Here is a 17,826-nt window from a genome sequence, read left to right as displayed (position 1 = left end):
GTGCAGAAGAAGGCCATTCGGCCCACTGAGTTTACACCAACCCCTGAAAGAGCACCCTATCCAACCCAATTACCCAATTATCTTATAATTGGTTCAGATATCAGTTCCCTATCAATATTAGTGTGTTAAAATTGGGTGATCATCATATTTACTACTGAACTTTGATGATGGTGTCAGCATTGTTTCAGGGCTGCATCAGTTTGACTTATCTGTCAATGAGATGGACAATGAAGATATATTCTAAGTACTAAAATGGATGTTAGTATCATCGTCTATCTAAAGAGTCTTATAGTTTTAACAATTTTCACCCCGTCAGCAAAACCAAGAAAGTTCAGGGAGATCCTCTATTTTATTTAAATCCCCAAGACCCATTACATTTTTTATATACCTTATCTGCATCCCACTTCAAGATGGATAACATAATATGAAAATCAACAATGTTTGCAATTTTCTGGTTGAATTGCTCTCAGTTCTTGTTCTGAAGCTCCGTGCTCATTGACTGCTGGCATAATTCTTTCTTTAATAACCTATGTAGTAAAAAAAGGTTTTATGAGTATGTGTGTGTGTGCTTCATAACCATGCCCTAAGCAGTAAGTGCAAATAGAACAATGGCACATTGTACCATGAAAAGTCTGTCTTAATCTGTGAGGTTATAATGTCTAAATCTTTGTAAGTAGTTTCAAAACTTTTCAAATTTAAATTACATTTCATGGAATTGCCCCTACGTATACTTGAAGACTGTAAAGGGAAATGACTGTATGGATATTATTGTTCCATTTATGTTATGGAACCAATGGTTAAAACAGCATGAAAGCAGACATTTTGTGCAGATTTAGCCTGCAACATCATGAGATTCTGCTCCAGTGACGTTATCAATATGGAAAGTGGAATCAAGATTGCTCATGAGTCTGGTAATTATAGCTCCATTCAAAAAAACAAAATTTTTTTCCCCCCCAATTAAGGGGTAATTTTGTCATGGCCAATTCACCTACCCTGCTCATCCTTTTGGGTTTGTGGGGGTGAGACCCATGTGGACACGGGGAGAAATAGCTCCATTTAATCTAAGTTTGAAAGTTGAAAACTCTCAAACATTATGCTTACCTAAAAAGCAAAAGGAGTAGTCAGCATGAAGATAAAAGCAACAACTCAACCTAAATTATTTGAGAAGGTAACTGAAGTGTGTACAAGGGAAAAGAACAAAATAGGCTACATTTTTCCTCACAGAAATGGGCAGACATCTACACAAACTATGAGACTGGTTTCCTGCAAACCTTTTTCCTGCCATTCATCCCTTTCAGGGAAAGCAATTGCAAAAGGCTTGCCTGCAGGATCTTTTTGTGTGACAAACTATTAACTTTGTTTATTTTCCACAGACAGGTGGGCAACATTGGTGTTTGTCATCTATATGGATCTGGCAGTTGACATTTCTTCGTTTATCTACCTAGACAGGGATGATTAATCCTTCTCTGCATTTGCATTACCAGGTAGCAAAGTGTATTATAAACATTGACCAACCAGTTTGTTTTCAGCCAATAATAACCAAGTTGAAGAGAACACAAGTTGGCCAGTTTCTGAAATTCCAGAAAATAATATTATGTGAAAAAATATATATATTTATTTTTTAAAATGGGATAGATCTCCGATTCATCACAGAAGATATTTGCCGTAATATTACTAAAATTGCTGATGACAATGGGTCAGGTGAGAAGCAGAAGAGAGGACGATGGCATTTAAATGTATCTGAATCAATTAAGTGGATGTGGAAGAAATAACAGATTTTGATGTAGATAAATGTAAGTAATACGTTTTAAAACAATTATACAGCAAATTTGTAAAGAAAAGGATCTAGATTTGGCTATTGACTATTCCTTGAAAGTGAACACTGGGGTATGAAGCAGTTGTTGATGGTGACCTGGTAGTTCAATGCATCAAAAAAAATGTCACTACAATTTAAAATAAGTTGTTACATATTTGTAACTTTGCATGTAAACTGATCACCATACTTTAAAAAGGACATTCATATATTTATCTATTCAAGCAGAATGATCATCGAGGAAGATTCCAGGATTTCAAATTATCAGTGGGGTTTCATAGATCTATACTGATTTTTGTTGGGAGAAAAATAAGTGTTTCAGTAACAAAAAGCACAAATAATCTGGCTATAAGCAGGCTAGGCTAGCAAACACATATAAAACAAACATATGGCCAAGAAAATTAGATTTTTAACTTCTACAGATATCTGGAACACACCCTCAGAAGTAAGGTTGCATTTGTTAACTTGGGTAAATGGCTAGTTAACAATGGAATTGATGATTAGGAGATGAGATATACAGAAATAATCAAATATTATACACTGTGGAACACAATAGTTTGAGTGCTGCTGGGACCTATGGAAAACAACCATCCTTGGTGGCAACACCATGGTCTCTATATATGGTATAGAGATTTATTCAGCATTATCTGCTTTTTATTTTTGGTACCAAGGTTTATTTAATTATTTATGAGAGATGGAGATGCTTTTTATTTTTGGTACCAAGGTTTATTTGATTATTTATGAGAGATGGAGATGTTTTGCAGAACTTTCTCTAGGTGATTGAATGGGGTTGTGTACAATCTATGGTAGGAATTTTCAAAGCAGGAATAATTCAATGACATTTCATCATTTGCGGCTTTTTCATCTTTTCACCATTATAATATCTGGCCATTTGTTTTATTTCCGCTGATGCGTCCCTATGCCATGCACCTTCATTAACAAAGACCACTACCAGTCTTGCAATGTAAACAGTTGTACATTATGAGTAACCTGGAGATCACTTTCTGATATTCCTTTCCTCCCAGAGTAAACCATCTGCCCTGCTTTGCACTTTCCTCTGAAGCCTGGCCAAGACCTCTTTCTCTGCCACCTGGGTATTTATCGTCACTTGGTATACCTTATTGTGTTGTGGATTGGGAGAAAATATCTCAATTCTACCTCCACGTAGTCTAGATTGGCATGAGTACTGTACTCCAATTACAAACTGAAACTGAAACCACATCTGCTAGTTCAGGTAAACATAAAAACTCTTGAAGGCATAATGTGATGTACCATGTCTTCAAGACATCCCAAAATACTTAACAGCCAATTAATTAATCTCGAAGTACAGTTATTATTGTTAAGTATATGCAGCAGCCAATTTATGCACAGCAAGCTCCATTTAGCAGCAAATTAATGAATAACTGGACAATCTATCTGTTGGTTGTGGGAAGAATATTGACCAACACAACAGAAAGGTTTTCTGGGGTTTTTTCAACAATGTCATGAGATCTTTTATGTTCGCCCAAGGTAATTGATGGAGATTTAATTAAAATGTTCAGCTGAAAAGGTTCTATCTTTGTGTGACAACTCATTGGTAAATCAAAGCGCTATACCATTGAGGCCACCAAAATATTGCCAGTTCTAAGCTGCACTCCGTTATGGGACAAAATGCGTTCCATCCAGAAGCCCACCTCCTGACAGCTGATCACAGCAGCTATGGAGAGGTCCGCTGCTAAGTCCTAGGATGAGAAAGCTACAAACAATCTCAGTGAATTCCATCAGAAAATGTCCCTGAGTCTGATTAGTCGAACTTTCACCTCTTCAAACTTCTTTCCGCTATAGACTTCATTCTTGTTCATGAAGGTCAGCAAAATCCAGTCACACAGGAATGAACCCTAAGTTCAGAAAGAACAGATTAATCATACAAAATCTTTTCATGCACACCCTGATTTCAACACGCTGTGGTGGTTTACAGAGGACAATAACTGGCAATTAGAAACAATTATTTTTATTAATTTACGGGATGTGGGCATCGCTGGTTAGGCCAGCATTTATTGCCCATCTCTCGTTGCCCTTCAAAAGGTGGTGGTGAGTTGTCTTCTTGAACCGCTGCAGTCCTTGAGGTGTGACAGTGACAGTGAAGGAATGGTGATATATTTCCAAGTCAGGGTGGTGAGTGACATGGGGCGGAACCTCTAGGTGATGGGGATCCCAGGTATCTGCTGCTCTTGTGCTTCTAGATGGTAGAGGTCTTGGGTTTGGGAGGTGCTGTCCAAGGAACCTTGGTGAGTTACTGCAGTGCATCTTGTAGATGGTACACAAGGCTACCACTGTCCTGGATGGTGTTGAGCTTCTGGAGCGTTGTTGGAGCTGCACTCATCTAGGCAAGTGGAGAGTATTCCATCACACTCCTGACTTGTGCCTTGTGGATGGTGGACAAGCTTTGAGGGTCAGGAGGTGAGTTACTTGCCGTAGGATTCTTAGCCTTTGACCTGCCCTGGTAGCCACAGTATTAATGTGGCTAGCCCAGTTCAGTTTCTGACCAATGGTAACCCCCAGCATGTTGATTGTGGGGGATTCAGCGATGGTAAAGTCATGGAATGTCAAGGGGCGGTGGTTAGATTCTCTCTTGTAGGAGATGATCATTGCCTGGCATTTGTATGGCGCGAATGTAACTTGCCATTTGTCAGCCCAAGCCTGGTTATTGTCCAGGTCTTGCTGCATTTGAACATGGACTGCTTCATTATCTGAGGAGTCACGAATGGTGCTGAAAATTGTGCAGCCATCTGCAAACATCCCCACTTCTGACCTTATGATGGAAGGCAGGTCATTGATGAAGCAGCCGAAGATGGTTGGGCTTAGGACACTACCATGAGGAACTCCTGCAGTGATGTCCTGGAGCTGAGATGATTGACCTCCAACCATTACAACCATCTTCCTTTATGCCAAGTAATACTCCCTTGATTCCCATTGACTCCAGTTTAGCGAGGGCTCCTTAATTCCATACTTGGTCAAATGCTGCCTTGATGTCAAGGGAAGCAACTCTCACCTCACCTCTGGCATTCAGCTCTTTTGTCCATGTTTGAACCAAGGCTGTAATGAGGTCAGGGGCTGAGTGACCCTGGCAGAACCCAAACGGAGCGCCCATGAGCAGTTTATTGCTAAGTGCTGCTTGATAGCACTGTTGATGACTCCTTCCATCACTTTGCTGATGATGGAGAGTAGACTGGTAGGGTGGTCATTGGCTGGGTTGGATTTGTTCCGTTTCGTGTGTACAGGACAAACCTGGGCAATTTTCCACATTGCTGGGTAGGTGCCAGTGTTGTAGCTGTACTGGAACAGCTTGGCTAGGGGTGCGGCAAGTTCTGGAGCACAAGTCTTCAGTACTATTTCCAGGATATTGTCAGGGCCCATAGCCTTTGCAGTATCCAGTGCCTTCAACCATTATTGATATCACATGGAGTGAATCATATTGGCTGAAGACTGACATCTGTAATGCTGGGGACCTTCAGAGGAGACCGAGATGGATCATCTACTCGGCACTTCTGGCTGAAGATTGTTGCGAATGCCTCAGCCTTGTCTTTTGCACATATGTACTGGGCTCCTACATCATGGAGGATGGGATATTTGTGGAGCCTCCTCCTCCAGTGAGTTGTTTAATTGTCCACCACCATTGACGGCTGGATGTGGTGGAACTACAGAGCTTAGTTCTGATGCGTTTGTTGTGGAATCGCTTCGCTCTGTCTATTACTGCTGCTTATCCTGTTTGGCACACAAGTAGTCCTGTGTTGTAGCTTCACCAGGTTGACACCTCATTTTTCGGTATGCCTGATGTTGCTTCTGGCATGCTTTCCTGCACTCTTCATTGAACCAGGGTTGATCCTCTGGCAATGGTAGAGTGGGGGATATGAAAAATGAAAATCGCTTATTGTCACAAGTAGGCTTCAAATGAAGTTACTGTGAAAAGCCCCTAGTCACCACATTCCAGCGCCTGTTCGGGGAGGCTGGTACGGGAATTGAACCATACTGCTGGCCTGCCTTGGTCTGCTTTAAAAGCCAGCGATTTAGCCCAGTGTGCTAAACCAGCCCCTGGATATGCCAGGCCATGAGGTTTCAGATTGTGGTTGAATACAATTCTACTGCTGCTGATAGCCCACAGAACCTTATGGATGCCCAGTCTCGAGTTACCAGAGCTGTTCAAAATCTATCCTATTTAGCACGGTGGTAGTGCCACACAACACGAAGCAGGGTATCCTCAATGTGAAGACGGGACTTTGTCTCCAGAAGGACTGTTCTACCGATGCATCTGCAGCAAGCATATTGGTGAGGATGAGGTCAAGCATGAACCCTCTTGTTGGTTCCCTCACCACCTGCTGCAGTCCCAGTCTGGCAGGGACATTAGGACCCGGCCAGCTCGGTCTATGGTACTACCGAACCACTTTTGGTGATGGAAGTTGAAATCCTCCACCTAGAGCATATTCTATGCCCTTGCCACCCTCAGTGCTTTCTCCAAGTGGTGTTCAAAATGGAGGAGTACTGATTCATCAGCTGATCAGCCGATAATCAGCAGGAGGTTTCCTTGCCCATATTTAACCTGAATCCTTGAGACGTCATGGGTTCCAGAGTCGATGTTGAGGATTCCCAGGGCAACTCTCTCCCGAATGTATACCACTGTGCCACCACCTCTACTGGGTCTGCCCTGCTGGTGAGACACGACATATCCAGGAATGGTGATAGTGGTGTCTGGGATATTGTCTGCAAGGTATGATTTGCTTAACTAGTCTGTGAGACAACTCTCCCAACTTTTGCACAAGCCCCCAGATGTTAGTAAGGAGGAATTTGCAGGGTCAGCAGGGCTGGATTGCCGTTGTCCTTTCCGGTGCCTGGGTCAATGCCGGGTGGTCCGTCTGGTTTTGTTTCTTTTTTGGGTTTTCATAGCGGTTGCTACAACTGAGTTGTTTGCTAGGCCATTTCAGATTACATTACTGTGGGTCTGGAGTCACATGTAGACATCAAAAATGGCTTCTTGGTCATGATTAGACTTTTAATTCCATATATTTTATTGAGTTTAAATTTGATCACCTGCAGTGGTGGGATTTGAACCTGGGTCCCCAGATCAATATCCTGGGTCTCTGAATTACCAGTCCAGTGACAATACCACTATGCCATCACCTCCCCGCGGTCTTGGAACCTTGTAATATGGCTTTTGTTTTCAGCATGGTAGGTGAATGTGGGCTCAATTGGTCAGCCAATTAGTGTGTGGATTAACAAAACAACATGGGTTCAATCCCTGCTTGGCTGAGGTAGAATAAAACCCTGACTTCTTGTCCTACCCGCAGTAAAATAACATGGTATTTTGCCATGTTTTGGCAAATAATTGCCATGCACCTGTCTTCGGGCAAGGAACTCGAGAAATTATTCCTTAGCATTAATGACATCTTGAGGCAATGATGGTCAACCGTATGAGAAAGTTAAATCTGCATCACACTGACGCCTATTCAGAGTAATTGAACCACAACAAATCAAAAGTAACTTCCATCTCAAATAATGGCATTTTCTTTGCACATGTTTTTTCCTCCAGTTTTCTCCACTCTTATTGCAGAAGTACATGAGGATACAGTTTCATGAGATAAGTTACTCTCTAATGCCTCTCCCAAGTTTTATTCTTCATACACATGGGCAGATAGTGAATTTCAGTACATTACTCAGACATAGGGAGGAGTTGGACCTGATTCTTACTTGGGAAGAACAAATTTCTCCCCCAATATTTCAGATGATTATGGACATGAAATTACAGGCACCCGCCAATCTGCAAATATCCCTTGTGGCAATTGAACTCTAATTGGCCGAAGGGTGTGTTTACTTTTAACAATTAGGCTTTCCAGACCTACTTAAACACAGGTTCACCCCAATAGCAAAGTAATACATTGGCAAGTATTAGCTCACACAATGCATAATATAAAATGTACCCTGTATATCATGTGATTTACCATGAACAATGTCACAGAGCATCCACTAGTATGGTACATATTAAATGTAAAGAAAACAAAAAAGTACTTACAATTCCAATTGATGTGAGAGCTGCAGCAATATTGATAATTGTTGGAACAATGTTAAACTTTCCTGCCTGGAAGAAATGAAAATTGAAGAATTTTAATTTCCTATTTATTTTAATTTTGCAACTAGTTTTCTTTTGTATTTGACACCATTAGAATGGACACAATATAAAACATACTGTAGTAGAAACACTGGGTGCGATTTAACGTGCAAAAAAATGAGTCCTGCTTTGGGCACGTTATTACAATCCCAGTCCAGACCCCAACAGTGGGTAGGATACTGAACCAAAACCCCAAAATTTGAGTTTATTTGTAAGGCTGTGCAGAAGGAATGAATCACTCAAGGAGTGATTGCATGAAGAAATAGGGCTTTCTTATTTTTTTTAAAAACAAAATCTTCATTATGAAAACAATATTAACTCCCGTGTCTGCGTGGGTTTCCCCGTGACTGCGTGGGTTTCGCCCCCACAACCCAAAAGATGTGCAAGATAGGTGGATTGGCCGTGTTAAATTGCCCCTTAATTGGAAAAAATAATTGGGTACTCTAAACTTTAGAAAAAAACAATATTAACTTTTTAACTTCACACCCAAAAAGAACAATTACCCCTTAAGCATTACTGCTCACTTTCCCATTACAGAACAAGAAAAAAAAACCATACAGCTCTCAATCTATCTTACTGTGGGAGAATTGCAGACTCAGCATCAGGCACATCAAAATTCAACTCCTCTCTCCAAGGTTTCTCCACAAAAGTGCCTCTCTAAAGCTTTTCAAAATGTCTCTCTGCCTTCCTTGACTCCACCCAGCTATGACCTCATTTCCCCAAGATGAAAAACAGTTTATCTCTGCAGGCTGCAAAGCACATTAACTCCTCAGGGACTTCCCCAGTCAAACCACAGTCCATTAGTCCAGCCTGAAAATACATTCCTTTGTCAATTTCACTTCCTGGACGCCAAAAGCACCCAGGGCCTGCAAAACAGAATTATTTTTAAAGAAGCATGACCACTGCAGTCAAACACACTCTAACCCCAGGCTTTTAACCCTTAAATTACCAAATACTAAGAATCCAATATTCCCCAAGTCTTCCAGCTGTTCCAGCATATTGCAGAGTCATTCTGAGCACTGCAGGCACTATCAAATGGAACTCTGTTATTTTCTCAGATCTTGGCGAGGGACGCCCCACCGAGGCCGCACTTACCTAATTTCCTGCACTGACAAGCTCAGCTTTTTAAATGCCACCCCAATCTTGTTACCCCCTCAGACACCCCATTGCGGACTCCGGAATCCCCCATTGCCCCAACGTACCTCTTAGGAGGTCCCCGGGTCCCCCCTCACCCACCTCTTAAGGCGGGGCACTCCCGGGCCCATTTCCTGGCACTGGCAAGCTTGCACCCAGGCACCCTGGCACACCCAGTGTGGCACCCTGATAGCCCTGTCAACCTGGCAATGCCACCTGGGCATCCTGGCAGTACCAGGGTGGCACTGTCAGGATGCCCAGCTGGCAGTGCCAAGGGCCTGGGTTCCAACTGGAGTGCCATGGTCCCACCCTGCCCAGAACCCGACCACCTGGGGGCCTCCGAAGGCCAGCGCAAAACAGCGCCATGGTGAGGTCCCAGGTGCTGCCGATAGTTCCCGGGCCTCAGGAGAATCAGGTGCAGACACATCTGGATCTTGCTGAGCGAGGGTGAGGTCCAGATCTTGATGTCTCACGAGATCTCATTGGAGAGGTCTCTCGCAGGATTTAATGGCCTCATTGCATCACTGATTTGGGCACGACGAGGCCATTCGATTGCGCCCACTGACTTAATTGGAATGTTGGAGATGGGGCCCCACAAATCACGTTCATATGTTTTGGTCCTGTCCAAAGCTGGAGGATTACTGGAAGGTGTTTTTTTTAGGTACCATTCACACACATCTTCTACCCACTCAAAGAGCCGGCTCATCGTCACCCTTGTGAGGTGTGCTCCATATACCACCTTCAGCTGTATCAGCCCCAACCTCGCGCACGAGGTGGAGGCATTTACTCTCCGGTGCACCTCACACCAGAATCCCTCCTCCATATCCTCTCCCAACTCTTCCTCCCACTTTGTTTAGATCCTTTCAATTGGTGCCTTCTCCTCTTCCAAAATAGCCCCATAAACTGCTGACACTACCCCCTTCTCCAGTCCCCCTGTTGTCAGCACCTCCCCCAGCAATGTGGAGGCCGGCTCCACGGGATGCACTGTATCTCCTTCCTGGCAAAATCTCGAACCTGCATGTATCTAAGCATTTCCCCCTGCTCCAGCCCATACTTCGCTTCCAGCTCCTTCAATCCTGCAAACCGATCCCTAAGAAACAAATCTTTTAGTGTCTTAATCCCCTTCTCCTCCCATTTCCGAAAATTTCCATCCCACTTCCCTGGCTCAGATCTGTGGTTCCCCCGAATCGGCATTGCCCTTGACCCTGCCCCCAAACCGAATGTTGGCGAAACTGCCTCCAAATTCTCAATGAAGCTAATTCTCTGAGATATTTTAGCTTTGCTTTGCGCCTGACCTTCAGAAAAGGATGTGGAATAGAAAACAGAACTTTTGTCATAGACCTTATACAAACATATTAGTTGAGGGTCCAGAAACCGCTATTATCTTGACCACAGAAGGTTTGTGGTGTGATCATGACTGTCGATGAATTGGGCAGCATGCGGCACAGTGGTTAGCACTGGGACTGCGGCGCTGAGGACCTGGGTTCGATCCCGGCCCTGGATTACTGTCCATGTGGAGTTTGCACATTCTCCCCATTTGTGTGTGGGTTTCACCCCCACAACCTAAAGATGTGCAGGTTAGGTGGATTGGCCACGCTAAATTGCTCCTTCAGTGGAAAAAAATAATTGGGTACTCTAAATTTAAAAAAAATGACTGTCCATGAAGAAAAGGAAAAACATAGAGATGTTGATATTCTGTCTTCTATTGTTGGTAATATGGCAAGACTAGATACATTTCTTGATGAATGTGTAAGAACAAAAGAACTAGGAGCAGGAATAGGCTGTATGGCCCCTCGAGCTTGCTCCGCCATTCAATGAGATCATGGCTGATCTTTTGTGGACTCAGCTCCACTTTCCGGCCTGAACACCATAACCCTTAATTCCTTTATTCTTCAAAAAAACTATCTATCTTTATCTTAAAAATATTTAATGAAGGATCCTCAACTGCTTCACTGGGCAAGGAATTCCATAGATTCACAACTCTTTGGGTGACGATGTTCCTCCTAAACTCAGTCCTAAATCTACTTCCCCTTATTTTGAGGCTATGCCCCCTAGTTCTGCTTCCACCCGCCAGTGGAAACAACCTGCCCGCATCTATCCTATCTATTCCCTTCATAATTTTAAATGTTTCTATAAGATCCCCCATCATCCTTCTAAATTCCAACGCGTACAGTTCCAGTCTACTCAACCTCTCCTCATAATCCAACCCCTTCAGCTCTGGGATTAACCTAGTGAATCTCCTCTGCACACCCTCCAGTGCCAGTACGTCCTTTCTCAAGTAAGGAGACCAAAACTGAACACAATACTCCAGGTGTGGCCTCACTAACACCCTATACAATTGCAACATAACCTCCCTAGTCTTAAACTCCATCCCTCTAGCAATGAAGGACAAAATTCCATTCGCTTTCTTAATCACCTGTTACACCTGAAAACCAACTTTTTGCGACTCATGCATGAGCACACCCAGGTCTCTCTGCACAGCAGCATGTTTTAATATTTTATCATTTAAATAATAATCCCTTTTGTTGTTATTCCTACCAAAATGGATAACCTCACATCTGTCAACATTAAGATACTCTAGAGTAAGATACTCTAAGGAGCATAGCTGAGTGCGATACACAGAATGCTGGTAAATAATTGGGCAATTCCTATCGATTATTATTCATTTGATATACCAGCAGTTTAGTGATCATCAGTGTATGTAATTCACCCGAGTTTCTGTATATATTTCATGGCAGTTTATTGACAATGTAATTGAGCATCCTTCCAGTTAATCCGGCAGTCACGTGTTTCCGATGGGATACTGCAAAATTCCACTTGGAAGTTGAGAGACGTAGGTGCATGAGAAACAACTTCAGTTTCTCCTCCCTAATCACACACCACCTTAACTTGGACATATGTAAATGGGTTAAAATCCTAGAACTCCCCGTGTAACAGCAATGTGGGATTACCTACACCACAATTGACTGCAGTGCCTTAAAAGTTCACCACCACCTTTTCAAGGACTTCTAAGGATGGACGATAAATGTTGGCTTTGCTCGTGATGTCCTTATCCCAATAATTAATGTTAAAGGTTACTTTCTTTGAAACTTTTATAACCTGTGCGAGACCTACAGGGACGGACCAATTAGCCTCCCCGTGAGCCTCGTAGAATATAAACTCCCCCGTTGAGGGGCAGGGGCCCATCAGCGGAGTAAATGGATTCTAGTATAAAAGCTGGCCCAGATGAGTGTCGAGCATGAGTCGTCCCGGCTGGGACCGGAAGTGCACTCTGTAATAGTTTACACCTCCCATTTTAGACTCCTCTGTGGACACTAAAGAAACTATTCACAGTTCCTATTTATTCAGCAGATTGAGGGATGTTTGCTATAACTGCATCGATTTGTTTAATCACTAGGTTAAAGTTTGCCCGCTGTATAATGATCGGACTTCTAGTTTATTCAGTGAACTAAGTATTACCTCATTTGACTCTTTATAGAATCATTCTTTATTCTGTCAAGGAGTAGTTTTAGCTGTGCTGTTGTATGGAATTACTCATTTTTCAGTAAAGTTTACTTGTGTACAATCACACACCCATCTCAACATTTAATGCCTCTGTGCTCATTAAACCAATTGTTTTCTGTCACTCTGATCAGTCCCCCTGGTATGGTCCATAATCTCGATTGCCTTGTCTCTGATTTATTCCAAGCTTCTCTGGCATCCAGGATCCTGAGCTCCTCCAACTCTGCCTTTTTTTGCAGAATTTAAGTCACTCTACCTCTGGTTTCATGTCTTCTGCTGCCTGGACCTAAAACTCTGGAATTCTCTTCCTAAACCTCTGTTTATCTACCATTTCCCCCTCATTTACAATGCTCCTTAAAACATACCTCTTTGGCTATGTTTTCAGTCATCAGTTCCAATAAGTCCCTATATGGTTTGGTGTCAAACCTTAATTGATAATACTCCTGTGAACCACTGTGGGATGGTTTACTAAATTGAAGGCACAAAAGAAATGAAAGTTGTGCCGTAATGTATAAATTGCAGGATAAGGGTTTTTAAACTGTGTCTGGAAGAGTAAGGCTAATTTTTTGTGCAACTGATTGGAAATAGCCTTTATTCAGCAGAGCTAAGATGATATTTTGATGACATTCGCAGTAGGTAGGTCACCTTGCTTTTCATGACGGTTTCAATCAGTAGGATAATGCTTGCTGCATCTGGATTAGCTTTCATTGCTTTAAGAGTTAATGGTAAAGGTGTGATTCTAGACTAGAGTACTGTTTTTCAAGTTTTCCAATCAGAGATAATTCAGCCGATGGAATGCCTTTTGTGACTCGAGCTAAAAATTAGTTACTCAATCCACACCAGGTGACTTTGATCTGTAAAGTTTAATACTACACCATGTGGTGAATCATTGAATCCCTAGAGTGCAGAAGGAGGCCATTCAGCCCATCAAGCCTGCACTGATTCTCTGGAAGAGTATCCTAATCATGGCCACGTCCTATCCCCCTTACCCCATCTGACATTTTTGAGTACAATTAATCATGGCCACCCCACCTAACCTGCACATCTTTGGACTATGGGAGAAAACTGTAGCATCCGGAAGAAACGCACGCAGACACGGGGAGAATGTGCATATTTCACACAGTCACCTAAGGCCGGAATCGAACCTGTATCCCTGGTGCTGTGAGGCAGCAGTTCTAAACACTGTGTCACCATACTGCGCTTAAAGTTTAATATCTATATTTAACCATCATAAAGTTATGGCTTTCTTTGGTGTGAATCTTTCTCTGCGTTTCTATGAAGCTTTGCGTTTTCAATAATAAAAAGTTATAGAATGAAACTATTTCATTTCAATGATTTCACTCTTAATTATACTTTTAAATTGTAGGCTTTGAGGCAGCACATGATGCATTCTATCACACCACTATTAATAGTATTATTAATAATATTAATATTACCATCTATTAATAGTTTGGTGTGTGCTCATATTATTGTACCAAGTATGGGTACCAGACTCATTTATGCTGCAGACTGAAAGCTCTTCTTCTCATGTCCACTATATATCCCGTTTCTCTTTGGAGGAGATTAATGTATATATGAGAAGGATACAACCCCACAGGAGGCCCCACAGCCATACCTGCCTGCACCCTCAATATTTCAGATTCCCTCTGTAAATCCTAGGGCAATACAATTTACCGAATCAGAAAATCAGGATGTGAAGACCTCATTAAAGCTAACAGTGTGTAGTTGATTTTGATTTCACTGCAACCACATCAGGAATTGAACATCACTCATTGCACAACAAGAAAAATGAGCTGACAGGTACTTGGCATACCAGTTACTGCTTAATCTTTATCCCTTGTCTTTTCCCTTGGGCCTGCCAGATGATTCAGAGTTAGGATCCAAGGAGTGGAATAAGGAAATTGTGACAATGTCATTCAGCCTTGCCCTGTGAATCATAGAATCCCTACAGTACAGAAGGAGGCCATTCGGCCCATCAAGTCTATTCCAACACTCCGAAGGAGCACCCTACCTAGGCCCACTCACCTGCACTATCCCTGACCCCTACCTAACCTTTGGATACTGAGGGGCAATTTAGCACGGCCAATCCATCTGACCTGCACATCTTTGGACTGTGGGAGGAAACCGGAGCACCCGGAGACAACACACGCAGATGTGGGGAGAAAGTGCAAACTCCACACAGTCACCCAAGACAGGAATTGAACCTGGATTTCTGGCACTGTGAGGCAGCAGTGCTAACCACTGTGCCCCTGTGCCATACAAGTTGTTGACGTAATGTATAAATTTTAGGGCAGCGCCATAGGATTTTTAAAGGAGAAATGGACACCATGAGATGGAAGGTAAATTGGCCTGTTATTTCTGGAATATTTTGCTTAAAATCACTCAAATCAGTGCAAAAGATTGTAGAATTTCAAACTTAGATTATATCCATTGCAATTCAAATTTCCACAATCTCTTGTATTTGTTTCAGAAATTATGTGTCTGAAACTGACCCCGCCCACAAAACTGGCTACACTCCAGAACAAACTAATCATCATTCCAAGTCTCTGTATCCATTTACAGGCAGGCCTTCAATTAAACTTTTAAAATTAAGTTGGTCCTTTTGAGCATGAGAACTCTGATATGTTTTAATATAATTTTTTTTTACTAAGAAATTGTTAACTGCAGAAGTTCCCAAACTCTCATTGGCTACAAGACATCTCTGGAAGGGTACACAGGAGACATTTTCTAATGGCAGACCCTCACATTCCCTCTCTCTCGCTTGTATCATCGACTCCTTTGGCTTGTTCTTTCACTCTGAAATCCCTCTGCTATCCCTCTCGAGTGTGCTTCCTCTGCTTATTCTCACTTGACATGCTGCTTGTCCTCTCTGCATTTATGGTGAACAGTATGGAAACCACTGTGCAGTATTCTGGCATCAGGAGTCTATTGAAACTATTGAGCAACATCAATATCGGGAGTTGAATAGACCAAAGTTTCCAGAAACTTTGCTTTAAAGCTCAGTGAAACTGACTGGAGAAACTCGTTTGCTTTTCGCCCGCAGGGGAGGCAGAAGTTGTTTATTTTCTCCACTTTCAATGTAACTTGTTGCAATTTGCATTAATTTAGCAGCTGCAAACGCTGACACTGGCATCGATGGCTGGTTAACACCACACAATGTTTCACCTTCGGGAAACAAGTGAAGCGGTCACTCAGAGCGTGTTGCTCCACCAACGTTATTACAATTGCACATCTCTTCCTGCAACGTTGAAAAAAATCATATTTTTTTATTATCGCCCTGAGGAGGAATCAGGCCAATCCACATCCAACAACCTGCTCTAAAAACTACTCACATATTGTTGACAGCTGTGACGAATTGTACCACAGCAGCTGAAACAATCCACAATATTCTAAAACAATCAATAGCAGTCTTAATAGAGCAACCCCAATATTCTTTAAAAGTTTAGTCATTTTATCTTCCAATGTTAACAGATCCTTTCAAAGGTTCCAGGATCCAGATATGGTTCCGTCCGCATCTCTTCCAAAAACAAATCAGCTCTTCCTTGCAGCCATACTCTACTGTGTACCATCTTTAATCAAAATCCGTCCAATCATTTTACAAATATATTGTTTATAAACAGGCTGACAAAGGCGATGAAAACATTACCTCAATCCACCTTCAGTGACATAGAACATAGAACAGTACAGCACAGAACAGGCCCTTCGGCCCTCGATGTTGTGCCGAGCAATGATCACCCTACTTAAACCCACGTAACCCGTATACCCGTAACCCAACAACCCCCCCATTAACCTTACACTACGGGCAATTTAGCATGGCCAATCCACCTAACCCGCACATCTTTGGACTGTGGGAGGAAACCGGAGGAAACCCACGCACACACGGGGAGGACGTGCAGACTCCACACAGACAGTGACCCAGCCGGGAATCGAACCTGGGACCACTGGAGCTGTGAAGCATTGATGCTAACCACCATGCTACCGTGAGGCCCCAAACATGACAATGGGAATAAAAGTGTTTTTGGGTTTTGCTGGCAGCATTTGATCAAATTTACACTTTTGAATAAATAGAACTGCTAATTGCTTTGTTAAAATAATTTTTAAAGTGAAAGGAAAGACTTGTATTTAAGAATCAAGAGTACAGGGCAGCACAGTTAGCACTGGGACTGCGGCGCTGAGGACCCGGGTTCAAATCCTGGCCCTGGGTCACTGTCAGTGTGGAGTTTGCACATTCTCCCCATGTCTGCATGGGTTTCACACCCACAACCCAAAAAGATGTGCAGGTTAGGTGGATTGGCCATGCTAAATTCCCCCTTAATTGGAAACAAATAATAATTGGGTACTCTAAATTTTTTTTTTTTTAAATCAAGAGCACTATTGACCAGTGTAATGAGGCTAAGACCTCACACTCTGGGCACGATTCTCCAGAAAGATTTTGAAGCATAGCGCTGCCATGGCTGAGTGTCTCAACAGAATGTCTGCCTCGCTGGGAGATGCGACCCAATACCAAGATGACCTTGATGAGGTTCTGCGGGACATGTCCTGCTCTCAGATGGGCATGGCCGAGGTGCTACAGAGCATGTCCCAGTAACAGAGGAGCATCGCCAAGGGCAGCGACACAATGGTGCGGACCATAGGGAACCGCCAGGGCTGGCAGAGCCAGATGATGAAAGGGCAGCCGGGCTCGAGCCAGCTGCCCGTCCATCCTAAGGTGAACCTCAGGATCCTATGAGCACCGAGTGGGAGGAAGGGGTGCTGGGTGCCAACCTGGACCCGTCCCATGGAATGGCAATGGTTGCCACCAGCTCCCCCGAGTCCCACTTAACCTACCTCCCGAGTCCTCACTGACTAGTGAGGAAGAGAAGCTGTGTTTGCACCCCTCCAAATAGTTCATCTAGAATGTGACCTTGTTTCAGGCCCTGTTACAGTTGGAAGTGCCCCTGAACTACCAATTGCAGGAATGAATGTCCTCCTTGGGAAGGAACTGGCTGAGCAGTGAATGAAAAAAGACCGAAGTCAGCCAACAGAAATCTGCAGCAGAAAGCTGGGGAAGGTCCAGAGGCCCAAAAAGGTGAAAACAGCACCCTCAAATGTAACATGGCAGAAACCAGGCCAGTAAAGTTAAAGGAGGTACAAATAAACCACCAAAATCTAAAATAGATTCACAGAGTAACTCAAAATTAAATAGGGATTGGGACAAGTCCTAGAACAGGGAAAGAGAAAGTGAGGGAGATGCCCCGTG

At 43.0% G+C, this 17,826-nt stretch overlaps 1 protein-coding gene across 1 annotated transcript in view; it reads right to left on the bottom strand.

Moving 5' to 3' along the window:
• Window positions 1–330: 330 nt before the first annotated feature.
• p2rx2 (purinergic receptor P2X, ligand-gated ion channel, 2) overlaps window positions 331–17,826 on the bottom strand; it is a 130,752-nt gene continuing 113,256 nt past the window's right edge. The window contains exons 10-12 of the mRNA XM_038776363.1: window positions 7,857–7,922; window positions 3,613–3,690; window positions 331–527 (exon numbers count right to left, since the gene is read on the bottom strand). Of these exons, the coding sequence (XP_038632291.1) occupies window positions 432–527; window positions 3,613–3,690; window positions 7,857–7,922 (240 nt within the window). The 3' untranslated portion in view covers window positions 331–431. The remainder of the gene's footprint in view (window positions 528–3,612; window positions 3,691–7,856; window positions 7,923–17,826) is intronic.

This window comes from Scyliorhinus canicula, chromosome 1 (assembly GCF_902713615.1).
Source record: "Scyliorhinus canicula chromosome 1, sScyCan1.1, whole genome shotgun sequence".
Lineage (NCBI taxonomy): Eukaryota > Metazoa > Chordata > Chondrichthyes > Carcharhiniformes > Scyliorhinidae > Scyliorhinus > Scyliorhinus canicula.
Note: the sequence above shows the minus strand (reverse complement) of the source record. Positions and strands in the feature narration are given on the sequence as shown.